Genomic DNA, 13,329 nt, shown 5'->3' on the forward strand with positions numbered 1-13,329 from the left:
CATCTGCGTGTGTGTGTGTGTGTGTGTGTGTGTGTGTGTGTGTGTGCGCATTGTGTGTGTGTGTGTGTGTGTGTGTGTGTGTGTGTGCGTGCGTGCGTGTGTGTGTGTGTGTGTGTGTGTGTGTGGGAAATTCGCATATCATCTGATCTACTTCACACTTGGCAGGTGTATAGATCCAATGATGTGCTGTGTTGAATTTGGTCCTATGGTGCCGCTATCTGGCTACAGTCTATGGACGTAACGCCCTTTCAAAAAAAGATTACCGGGTCCAAACTGGTCCAAGCCTCGTATTTCTACAACGCAGCAGTGCCGTGTTCCCTGTTGTTTGAACAGATCTGAGTTTTAAAAAAACAAAGTAATTGTCATTTTACCTCTTTCTTATCGATGAATAAGATGTCTAACTGACGAAAGAGAGGATCGTAATTGTTCACATGTTCAGCCGTTGTGTCTGTTTTCAATGTTTCAATGGAGCGTTAGGGTGTTACGTTAACAGCCGGATAACAGTTAACTACACTTTGGCCTCTATCTTTTGATTTTTGCTACCTTTCTTACAAAAAATGAGCAATCATTGCCACATTTGGTACAGAACATCTCTGGAACAAGCTGAGAAAAGTTATTTTTTCATTATTTTGATGTCCCGTACAGTTTATATTACAAATAATGTCATATCTCCTGAACACTTTGAGAAAAAATTCACTTTTTAATCACCTATATCCAACTTTAATAGTTTTATTTTATTATTATTATTTTTTAATTTGAATTCTTATTAGTTTGCTTTGGGATTTTGACCTGTTTCAATATTTGCAAAGATGTTTTTGAATGATAATTTACATTTTGGTTATTTTTTTTACATGCACTAATAAAACCTTTAATCGAGGGTAATGTGAATCAATACCAATTATTGCACAACCACAAAGACGGCCTTTACGTCATTCTGATGTTTGACCCTCCCACCGGATGTGACGCACACGCACGTCCGCTGTTTCCTCGCAGCAGATTGGACGAGCAGCGACCGTCCGTCCTGAACGTGGCGGGAGTCAGGATGAGCCCGTGAAGTAAACAAGAGTGCTCGTGCTGTCCTCACACGAGCTGTATGAGAATGAGCAGATTACGTTCAGCGATGGTGAAAGGGAAGAGAGCCGCACTGGAGATGAGAGAAACAGCCAAAACAACGCGGAAGAGGTCAAAGACAGCTGTGAAAGAAGGTAACTGTTACCATGGTGATGCTACTTCAGATTAAAGACAGACACCAACATGACAGAGGATATGAACCAGCACAGTGTCTGTGTGCATATGGAAGACTAAACATGACTTAATTCTCAATAAATAAATAAATGCATGAATAAATAAATAAATGCATGAATAATTAAATAAATAAATGCATGAATAATTAAATAAATAAATAAATACATGAATAAATAAATAAATAAATACATGAGTAATTAAATAAATACATGAATAAATAAATAAATGCATGAATAATTAAATAAATAAATGCATGAATAATTAAATAAATAAATAAATACATGAATAAATAAATAAATGCATGAATAATTAAATAAATAAATGCATGAATAATTTATTTATTCATTTATTTATTTCTACATTCCTGTATTTATTTATTTGTGTATTGATTTATTGACACTTAAGTCGCGTTTAGGCCTCCATACCTGCAAACATCCTGAAGTCTGCAGGAGATTTATTGAAAAACTAGTTTTAATTTTGACCCTCAGACCAACACAACAGTAACTCATTAAATAATTACGTGTACATTTCTGCATTTTTGTTTGAAACGGTGTCAGATGGTTTTTCATTTAACTATTGTTGAAGTTTACAACCTCAGAAATGACCACATCAATGCTGTGGGCTCATGTAGGATGTTAAATTTCCCACTTTTACAGGATATACTTTCTGAATTATGCTTTCCAATGGATCTTCGTCTTATAAAGCAATAGTGTACTTACGCACACATTTAAGGTACTTGATGCACAAACTATGTCCATGAGAAGCACACTGGTAGAGTAGTTCAGTCCAGTAGTTCTGTTGTTATAGCACAAAAATTTCCCCCGCAAACAAAATACGACAAAATTCAATTTTTTGTTGGCTCCCCGATCTCCAAACTAGCCATCTAACTAAAAATAATGAAATCCCAACCCTAACTCATGGGGGGCATTACGTAAGGCTTTTAATGCAGGACTTTATCTCGCAGTGGAGTATTTTCACAGTGTGGTATTCATACTTTTACTAAAGGACAGGATCAGAATACTTCTTCCACCTGTGTGTAAAATGAGAATGATGTTTTTGGTCTTTCAGAGGAAACCACAGATGCTGCCTCCGCACCGTCCACATACCACACTTTCCACGACACTGCTGATGTTGTGCTGCTGCGCTCTCAGCTCCTCAACTGGTACGACGCGGAGAAGAGAGAGCTGCCATGGAGGACTCTGGTAAAGACAAACATTTCTCTCACTGGTCCTGACCGTTCTGATATGTTTGTTATTGATCTTAGCAAACTACATTTTGATCGTCACTAGAAGTTATTAACCCTTAGCATTTTTTTCTTTGTTCATGTTTTGCTGCATTCGTTTATTTCATTGTTTTAAAATGTACCTGCTGTTGTTGAATGTTATTGTATCGAGCTGTTGTGATGATTTAATTTCCCTCCTGGGATTAATAAAGTCATCTATCTATCTATGTATCCGGACTAGAAATGGAATCATTAGCTGTGGCTTTCTTGAGTATTCTCATTTGGTTATTGGCACAAATTATTCATGATTACATCAATCTCATTTTACGATTACTGAATAATAAAATGCATCATTCCATATGGTATTGTAAAATGGCCAGATATTGCCAAATTTTATGTTTGCCTTTGATTATGCACATGTAAAAACACAGCTGACTTCTCTTACTGATCGTCCCCTTTGTGTGTTTCTTTTACAGGCTGTGACAGAGTCCGACCTCAACATCAGGACGTATGCAGGTAAGAAGATGTTCTCTTTTCATAATGACACATGTCTCACTGCTGCGTTTTGACTGCTGCTCTTTTTTCTTCAGTATGGGTTTCAGAAATCATGCTGCAGCAGACCCAAGTTGCCACAGTTATAGACTATTACAACAAATGGATGAAGGTAGGTAGAGGAGTCCATGTGATATATTGAATGTATTATCATGTGATTTATTGCATTATGGGTAATTTAAACTCTTTCTTCAACTCCAGCGGTGGCCTACAGTGCAGGATCTTGCAGCTGCTACACTAGAGGTGATTTCTAAAAAGCACTGACTGACGAGATGACGGTGAGGTCGATAACAGTGTTGATTTCAAACTAAATGTATTGATTTCTTTTATGCGTAGGAAGTGAACCAGATGTGGGCGGGTCTCGGCTACTACTCCAGAGGAAAAAGACTGCATGAAGGAGCTCAAAAGGTCTGGGTCGTGCTGAACATCAGCATTTTAGTCAAATTCAATCAAATAAGTGATTTTTTTTGTCACATACACAGTCATACACATACAGTACAAAATGAAATGGAATTATTTTTATGCCGGAAACAATTATATTTATTACAACAAGTAACAATGTAACAATACGTTTTGGAGAAATTTAACAGTGAAACAATAAAACAAAATAAGTTCCAGATGAATCGAAATAATATAACCGGTACATATGACATATGCAGTGAGTGACAGGTGGATGGATTACATGTATAAGTTATAAATGATGTGTATTGGGTAAAGGGTGTAAAAGTGATAGTCTGATGCGTTCCGTGTTCTTTATTTACTCTAAAGATTTTCTGAAATGACTTATCTCTTCACATTTGACGTAATAATGACTTGTTGTGAAATATTGTGGTGCGGGTTGTTCATTGTATTATTGTTTCACTGACGCAGGTGGTGTCAGAGCTGAAGGGGCAGATGCCTCGCACAGTCGACAGTCTGATGAAACAGCTGCCAGGAGTGGGACGCTACACTGCTGCAGCTGTAGGCTCTATTGCACTGGCTCAGGTGTGTTTCTACAGGCCGAACTCTTAGGCCACACTTGATAGCTTTACTGCCTCGTTTATCACTGATGACTGACAAGATCTCTGTTGCCTAGGTTACCGGAGCTGTTGACGGCAATGTGATTCGAGTGCTGTGTCGACTGAGGGCCATCGGAGCTGACAGCACAAGTCCTGCAGTGACAGAAGCACTTTGGTGAGATTAAACTTTAAACTAATAATCTGACTTCGGTGCTTTTGGTGCATGCTGCGGCCTCTCTAGACACACAACGGAGACCGAGACATATGAAGGATGCAAAGACCTTTAACAGGAGAATAGACAACAGGGGACAGGAGGGAGAACAAAAACAACTGTGCAACCCTACACGTGCAGGGCCACACGTAACACATGGGGCACATTCAGCTCCAACAAAACGTAGCATTACATTTATTTAAACTGAAACAGAAGTGCGTTTAAGACCCTGTTATAAACTAACTTTTAGAGACCTTAAGTTTAGATAAACTCCGCTGCAAAGCGGTGGAAAAAGTTGTCAGATTGAATGTGCCCCTGCATTTGTAAGCTCTGCATGCAATACATTTTTTCTACTCTGTTTCAGGAGTCTCACCAATACACTCGTGGAGCCTGAGAGACCCGGGGACTTTAACCAAGCCATGATGGAGCTGGGGGCACGAGTCTGCACCCCTAAAGGACCACTGTGCAGCCAGTGTCCCGTACAGTCTCACTGCCACTCTTTCCGCAAGGTAAAAAGGATCCTACGTGCTATACTAGTCTTAGTAAGTAATGGTTGTGGCTTGTGATAGTGCTATTATAGATTATTGATGCTTTGGGTCATCGTGAGAAGGTTGGGATTTGGCCATTTCCCAGTGTGCTTGGTGGTTAAGACAGTGTGTGAATGTGCAGGTTCATGTCAAACAAGAGAAAAACTCCAGGAAGCTGTTGGGGAAGCTGGACCAGAAGCCGTCCGTCCTGCCTGACATAGAAGATTGTAGTAAGAGTTCTGATTCCTTTTCTCTCCCTCAGATGTCTCAGACCTTCATCTAGTCATGATGTATTATTATTATTACTATTTCCTCTCCTCCCTCAGTGAACAGCGGGACATGTTCGCTGTGTCCCTCGGAGCCCTGGGACGATGAGTTGGGTGTTCAGAACTTCCCCAGAAAGCCGGCAAAGAAGCCGCCTCGAGTGGAGCGAACTCTGACCTGTGTGGTGATCAGACCTGGAGAGGAGGGAGAGGACGAGTACCTGCTTACACAGAGGCCAAACAAAGGTCAGTGCCTGCGTGTCCCATCTGTTTGTGGTGGTCGAGAGTGGGCTGCAAAATGAAGAATCAGAATAATTTTTTCATGAAAGCATGGATTTTTTTTTTTTTTAACAATCTTTGAAAGATGAAAAGAGGGTTTTTCTTTTTCTAGGACTCACAGTTGGACAAAGCTGCCTCTCAACACGCAGTTTATCAGTTCGTTACACTTGCAAAATCAAAAATCATCCCAAAGGTTTTTTGGGAGAAAGTAATGGATGAGATAAGATGAGACTTTAATGATCCACAAGCTCCCCTGCAGCATATAAAGTGCCTCAAATTAGCTCCACCTTTACCATCTGCAGCAATTAAGTAATGCAAAAAAGTACATCTAATTGGGTGGGTTGCATGAATAAATAAAATATATGAGCTTTGTTTACTTTAAAACTTAAATTCAGATGCAATGCAATAAAAATCAATTAAAAAATAAAGCTCCAATTGCATTACATATACAACCTTCAAACTTGTGAATAACCCAATCTGTAGAACTGTGATACCCTAATTAAATAGTTTAAGATTAGTTTTTAATGATTGTCTGTACCAACCTTGTGTTGACAGGTCTGCTGGCAGGGTTGTGGGAGTTTCCGAGTCTACTGCAGGAGGAGAAGAGCTCTGAGATGAAACAGAAGAGGGCGCTGTGTGCTCAGATCAGCAGGATACTGGGATCCCACCTGACAGAAAGCCTCTTCAGATACGTGGGAGAGGTGAGCTTGATGTTTACCACCTATCTATCATAACCTACACACTTGAATAAATGCGTTTACACTCTTTCTGGAGCTGTGTAACAACCCTCGGATGGATCATGGATTGACTGTTTGCAGGTGGTTCATATCTTCTCCCACATCCACCAGACGTACGTGGTTCACAGCGTGCGTTTGTCGGACGCTCACACACAAGCACAGACTGAAAATGCACAGTGGCTCACCAGGTCTGCTCTACAGGAGGCTGCAGTGTCCACAGGAGTGAAAAAGGTTCGTATTTGTTTGAGGTTAGCAGCGCCTGCAGCCCCAGGGGTGGAGAGAAAGTACAATCTTGTAACAGGAATCTGCTTCTCTAAATAGACTTCTGCTGTGTTTCCCTGTGTCACGTTAAAGGATTTCAGTGTCACTTTTTGAGACGTCTTTTTATCACTGAGATGATTAAATTGAGCTGGAGGGAATGTGACGGGCGGTCGTAGTTGTTGAGTTAGTTTCCAAATAAATGAAAGCTGGAGTGAGGGAGAGTCCACATCTGTTTATGTGCAGTCTGAATAAATGGGATCATGTTTATTCCCCTGCAGATTGTGAAGCTTTGTGATTCTGCGGACAGTCAAAAAGAACAACCCTCCAAGGTAAGTGTATTTATATACAGCATATAGTATATATTAAAATGTGCCTTCTTATCTAATCGTATACTAACACCAGATTCCACTTTTATCATTTGTCTTTTCTCATCTCACTTAGGATGGAAAAAAGCAGAAGCCCTCCGGCACAAACAAGAAACCTCACACCTCAAAAAAGCCCAAACTGAGTGCAGCTAACAGCAGCAGCAGGCAGCTCTCCCTCAGCTCCTTCTTCAACACAGTTAAACAGGAATCATGATAATGTTTTGTTTTTAAAAGTCATTCATGGTGCCTTCTCATGTCAAAGCATCAGCCCTTTATTATTATCCCTTTGTTGGTAATTAAATACAAAACACCATCAAGTTATTTTAACAAGATCAGTTTTTAAATTGTTTAAAAATCAATCAAAAAGTTTATTACTCCTATGTTGTTCCTGCAGGGACTTTTAATGAATCAGCAGTGTAGTTTGATTTGTAATGACTTCATTATAGATGTTTTTATCACTGTATTATGACTAGTCTACCTGTTTTACAAGCAGTATGTAAGATAATTGTCATGTTTGTTATCGCAATAAAATATGTTGGTGGACAGAAAGTGTAAAGAATGTAACTTTGGATGATAATAAAATCAAGAAACAAAACAGTCCACTTGTATTTAAAGTGCCGACAACAACAAAAGTTATCTCAAGACTCTTTACATTTAGAGTAGGTAAAGACCACACTCTTCGACTTATTTATGATTGATAGACCCTCAACAATTTCCCCATGAGAAGCAGCAGGTTGCAATATCTATAATAAAAATAGTAATTATTATAGGTATTATATACAGTATTTATCCAGAAATCTTATACACAATGGTGACGAAAACCTTCCCCACCTGGTTTCATGCCAGCTGTGAACTGCTGCTTCTAATCCAGATTTATTACCCGCCACAAGGTGAAAGGACACCAGCGTAGGTATGAAAATGTGATGGTGGAGACACCAACTGCAGCAGGAACTACCACACAGACGGGTTTGAGCATTTTCATCTGCCGCCAGATTTGATCACTGATTGCATTGCAACCGTGCAAGATGCAGTTAAGGAACTTTACAGGTGTGCAGTTGAGATCAAAAGAGTTTGGTGAGAGAGTTTAAAGATGGGTGTGGTCTGAGCAGGGTGACCAGAAGTAAGGAAGGGGCAATTAACCCACCACTTTACACCCCTGGCAGTAGCTCAGTCCATAGGTGACTTGGCTGGGAACCGTAGGGTCGCTGGTTCAAGTCCCTGTGTGGACCATGTAAAGAGTGTGAACTGGTGGCTGGAGAGGTCAGTCATCTCCTGGGCACTGCTGTTGAGCAAGGCACTGAACCCCTAACTGCCCGGGGTGCTGTTCACTGGCAGCCCCCTCGCTCTAACACCTCCCCATTAGTTGCATGTATAGGTCCTGTCTGCCCATGTGTGTGTATTTCGGGCCTGTGTGTTTGTAACATGATTAATAATAAGAGTGAAAAAATTCAATTTCCTCGTTGCGGGATAAATAAAGTAATTCTTCTTCTTCTTATGTTTTTACAATGGAAAAGTTGAACCAAACATCTGCTGTCTTCTGATGTGAAAATATACTTTAATGTTAAACCTTGACTTATTATATTTAATAGAATAATATGGAATATATACAGTATATCATATAATCAATCAGTCCCGTTAAGGAACAGCGCCCCCTGCTGGAAAATATTCCCAAGTCCCAAAGTGAAGACAAACAGGAAGTGATCCAAATCTCAGTCCTTTTTCCTCCACTGTCTTTCAAAGTTACCCAGGTGGGAGAAACCGCACTGTAGCTCCCCGTGTGCACTGCGTTTCTGTTTACTGAGTTAAGGCTCCTGCAGCACACGGGTTTCTGGTGCTGCCGGTCGCTCCAGTTTGTCCTCATTCATTCATTCATTCATCGTTGTCCGATGAGTTAGATTAGATCTGGCTGCTGCAGCGCGTGCTGAAACTTGAACTCTACCTATAATTTTTTTTTGCCAGGCAGCGTTCAAAGGTTCTCCCCACGTGGACTGTGACGTTTACCGTAGACACACCGGTTGCAAGGTTTTTTGCAGCAGTGAGTGGATTTTTTTTTTTAATCTTTGCCGCAGATATTATTATTTGCTCTTGCTTTGTTAGTCATTCACTTTCTTTATTTGTTTCATTTCCAGATGACTTCTGCGTGGCACACGGTCCTGTCTGTGCACCAGAGGATAGTGGAGAATGGAGGTATGATGATTATTATTATTTTGCTTCAGTTCTGCAGGAATCTCATTTCTGATCTTGTAGCTGTTGAAGAGATTCTCAGTCTAACAACAAGCCTGTGTGTGTGTGTGTGTGTGTGTGTGTGTGTGTGTGTGTGTGTGTGTGTGTGTGTGTGTGTGTGTGTGTGTGTGTGTGTGTGTGGGAGCTGCAGATGTGCGCTCCAGCTTGTCTTAACAATGACTGCTTTGTGGCTTGTCACATGATTTTACCACCACGCCACTTAAATAGTCTAAATGCCTCTAAATATTATCTTGTCCCAGTGGACATGTAAGAGTGAAATGAACAGGGACGCAAACTCAAGGAGGAACCTTTCTTTGTCAGACAAAACCTGGCTTTCATTTGATTCAAATGTATGTATATATGTATATATATATATATATATATATATATATATACATATATGTATATATTTAATTCACAAAACCGCACATGACAGGTCCTCTGAGCCGTATGTGCAGGCTAAAGCTGCTGAAAGTTGAGGGCAAATCAAGGCAGAGATATGTGATGTATGGAGTCATTTGTAAAAAAAAGAGCTCTATGTTCCAGACAAGAGGACGGACCCGTGGCTACTTGTCTACTCCCCCGTCCCGGTGGCTCTCATCTTCCTGGCGTACCTCTGTGTGGTCTGGGCCGGCCCTCGTCTGATGAAACACAGAGAACCTGTCGACCTCAAAGGCGTTCTCATCGTTTACAACTTTGTCATGGTCGGCCTGTCTGCCTACATGTTCTATGAGGTGTGTTTGTGCCGCTTCTAATAACCAGATCAATCATGAGCACAGCGGTGATGGAAACACTCAGTTTTTACAGGTTTAGCCGAGCTGTTAGTGGCGATACAGTTGGTGTCATTTCATGAAGTAACTTTGTTAATATTTACCAGTTCCTCGTCACCTCCTGGCTCTCGAACTACAGCCTCCTCTGTCAGCCTGTAGATTACAGCAACAACCCGCTGGCATTGAGGGTAAGCAAGTGTCTACTAGACAGCTGACAGTGCAATATGAAGATAAAACATGCTTCAACCTCTTTTATTACATTTAATGATATGTAAAACTTTCATTTCTCCACTGTTTCCCTTCTTCAGATGGCCAGAGCGTGCTGGTGGTTCTTCTTCTCCAAGGTCATAGAGCTCTGTGACACGGTGCGTATTTGTGTCAGTGAAATTCAGAATGCAGAGTTGAACCTGTATAACAGTCTCCTCTCCTCATCTGTGAGCAGCTCTTCTTCATCCTGAGGAAGAAGAACAACCAGCTGACGTTCCTTCACATTTACCACCACGGCACCATGATCTTCAACTGGTGGGCGGGAGTCAAGTATGTGGCCGGAGGACAGTGTAAGTCAACTACTGTGTTTTAGTAATTTAATGTAAGCACTACAGCGATATATCATATACAGTATATATACAATGATATGTCATTTAAAGGATAAGTCTGGTGATTTAATAAATTAAATGAGTGAAATAGACTATTTCTCAGTGTTTTTAGATTCTTCTGTTTACATCTTGCAGCGTTCTTCATCGGCCTGGTTAACACCTTCGTTCACATTGTGATGTATTCTTACTACGGCCTCGCTGCGATCGGCCCTCACATGCAGAAGTACCTGTGGTGGAAGCGATACCTCACGTCTCTGCAGCTGGTGAGTGGCCTCCTGCTCTGTATGAAAAGAATAATAAACGTATTTATATAACATGAAAAGGGCTTTACACAAAATATTAATAACACGGGTATAGGAAGAAGAAACACAAAAAGAAAAAACGATACAATAATATGATAATACTAAGTAAATAAAACATTTACTCAACATTTCAGTAAACTATATCCAACATCTTCCAGTCAGTAACTGTGGTTTTTAACTGAAGACAAACAACGACATCATTGTGACATGTAAAGGAGCCCTATAACTGTTTTTTTTGGCGGCAGTAGCTCAGTCCATAGGTGACTTGGCTGGGAACCGTAGGGTCGCTGGTTCAAGTCCCTGTGTGGACCATGTGTGGAGCGTGGACTGGTGGCTGGAGAGGTGCCAGTTCATCTCCTGGGCACTGCCGAGGTGCTGTTGAGCAAGGCACCGAACCCCCAACTGCTCGGGGCGCTGGTCTCTGGCAGCCCCCTTGCTCTAACATCTCTCCTTAATTGCACGTATAGGTCCTGTCTGTGCATGTGTGTATTTCGGGCCTGTGTGTGTAACATGATTTATAATAAGAGTGAAAAAATTCAATTTCCCCGTTGCGGGATAAATAAAGTAATTCGTAATTCTTCTTCTTCTTCTTCTTCAGTAGCATCTGGAGCTACAGAGAAATGTGTCATCAGCATAATAATGAAAGTTCACCCTATGATCACAAATAGGGCTGGATGATAATATTTATTTATCGTCTTTAGAATTAAACGTATCATAGAGACACAATTATGTCACCTAAATTGACAACAATAAGCACGTACAAATTCTAATTTATCAGAAAATCTGACATGAAATATTTTAATACTTAATGTTTTATTTATATTTTACACTTGCGTTTATAAAATATTTTTCGTTTGTTACATATTTAATTCACACAGGTGTTTACAGAAATACAATTTAACATGTGGTTATTCAATATTGGCTATTTATATACTGAATTACTAGAAAACATGCTATATCGTGATAAAAGATTTTGGTCGTATCGTCCAGCCCTATTCACAAATGATTTTTCAGAGTGGACGCATTTACAGAAACTGTAATGGACCAAGACTTGAACCCTGTGGAATACCAAAGGGATATTCATGCTTTTCATGGCAACTTGTGACCGTACATACAATATGCTGATCTGAACTTTCCCTCTCCAGCTGCAGTTCCTGCTGTTCCTCCTGCACACGGGCTACAACCTGTTCACAGAGTGCGACTTCCCAGACTCCATGAACGTGGTGGTGTTTGGTTACTGCGTCACCCTCATCTTCCTCTTCAGTAACTTCTATTACCAGAGCTACCTCAACAAGAAGAAACAGAAATAAGACGCAGTGGTGGTGTTACACAAACACACCGAGGATTGATGAAAAGAACTTGTCTGCAGTACTCATGACTGACCACTAGAGGGAGGTAGATAGATAGATAGATAGATAGATAGATAGATGGATGGATAGATAATGTGAAGGATTTGTGTACTCTGCAGGTTTCTATTTCTATTATATCATGAAGTATCAAATACATGTCAACAAGACTAGGTTGAAACAAAGTATATGGCTGGACTGTTATGGTCAGTGTGCTAAATTGTGGCCGGTTACAGGGAAAGTCAGTAGTCGTGTCCAAACTGTGAATTACTGGATATTAAATCTTGATCTGCAATTTTCTGTATCGGTGCAAGTAATATTTGTCCTCAAAGTGTTCACTGTTTATTTTCAACAAGTTGTTTTTCTGGATTAAAAGTGTCATTGTCCTTTTTCAAGTACCAACGCACAGTGGACAGGCAGTTTCAGTTAAACAGACCTAGTGTACACACTGTGACCATGGACGGATTATGAGACAATGGGCCCCTGGGCACAGACATGTAAGAGCCTCCCCACTCTGTCTATGTAGGAACAACACACCCACATTCAAAGAGTCTACATTTAGTCGTTTCACAGTAATTTTGGATCTCTTTGTGGTCATTGTGCATTTAATATAATTATAAACCAGCCTAACTCATGTGAAATCAGCCCAAATTCTTTCCACCCATCCTAGCCTGTTTTTCCCGCACAATGTGACCCAAACCAGCTCAACTGGCTGGAAAACTGGCCAATCTGGCAACACTGGCCGAGGCCACATGCAGAATTCTTCAATAGGAAGAAACCGTAGATGAGCTCATTCTCTGAGGGTTTTTTTTAATCACTTTCCACGTGAGAAAACCATATTAAACAAAATATTTATCATAATAGAGTAGTTTTTTAAACACTTGAACACATTTCTGGAGTGGGACTTTAAAGCAGCTGCTCTTATAACATGATGCATCAAACTACAACTGTAGGATTCAAACACATCAACAGGTAAATATGAAATTATACAGAAAACAACAAAAATCCCCCTAAGTGCCTCAAATTAGGCTTTCTCGGTCGAGCTTTGCAAACATGTTGCATAGCAACAACAGCTGCATGTATTGGGGAAGTGGATCAGACTAATGAAGGAGGAAGAGGCGTTACAAGCACAAACACTGTTGCAAATATTTGTTTTGAAAGAGCAAACTGCCTCTCACTCAGTGACAGGTGTTTATTGGGATAGCCCCAGGTTTTCTGCCATTGAGGCAAAAAAGAGACATCATGTGATAGTTATTCAAATATTTATTTCTTAAATTGAGAAATGACAAACATTCAAATGATTGCGGTAAACAAACTGGACATTGTATACATACATATATACATACATAATAAAGAACAATGGTTTCTCTATTTAATATTATTATAGCAGCATCAACTAGTTCAAAGCCTCATCCACAGATAAATACAAAAA

The 13,329-nt window shown here is 40.3% G+C and overlaps 2 protein-coding genes across 2 annotated transcripts; both read left to right on the plus strand.

Moving 5' to 3' along the window:
* Window positions 1-1,099: 1,099 nt before the first annotated feature.
* mutyh (mutY DNA glycosylase) lies at window positions 1,100-6,943 on the plus strand (the record flags this gene model as incomplete). Its single annotated transcript, XM_083940531.1, has 15 exons — window positions 1,100-1,205; window positions 2,314-2,447; window positions 2,944-2,983; window positions 3,058-3,131; window positions 3,221-3,262; window positions 3,356-3,427; window positions 3,890-4,003; window positions 4,095-4,192; window positions 4,593-4,737; window positions 4,898-4,985; window positions 5,082-5,264; window positions 5,853-5,998; window positions 6,116-6,265; window positions 6,574-6,624; window positions 6,737-6,943. The coding sequence occupies 15 exons, from the start codon at window positions 1,100-1,102 to the stop codon at window positions 6,872-6,874; spliced, it is 1,581 nt and encodes a 526-aa protein (XP_083796657.1). The 3' UTR covers window positions 6,875-6,943.
* Window positions 6,944-8,789: 1,846 nt separating this feature from the next.
* Window positions 8,790-11,861, plus strand: elovl8b (ELOVL fatty acid elongase 8b; the record flags this gene model as incomplete). The annotated part of the gene is made up of 7 exons (XM_083940541.1): window positions 8,790-8,847; window positions 9,430-9,617; window positions 9,761-9,841; window positions 9,962-10,018; window positions 10,096-10,210; window positions 10,385-10,512; window positions 11,697-11,861. 7 exons carry the CDS (start codon window positions 8,790-8,792, stop codon window positions 11,859-11,861), a joined length of 792 nt encoding a protein of 263 aa, XP_083796667.1.
* Window positions 11,862-13,329: the final 1,468 nt, after the last annotated feature.

The sequence above is a fragment of the Echiichthys vipera genome, assembly GCF_963691815.1.
Source record: "Echiichthys vipera genome assembly, chromosome: 3".
In the NCBI taxonomy this organism is placed as follows: domain Eukaryota; kingdom Metazoa; phylum Chordata; class Actinopteri; order Perciformes; family Trachinidae; genus Echiichthys; species Echiichthys vipera.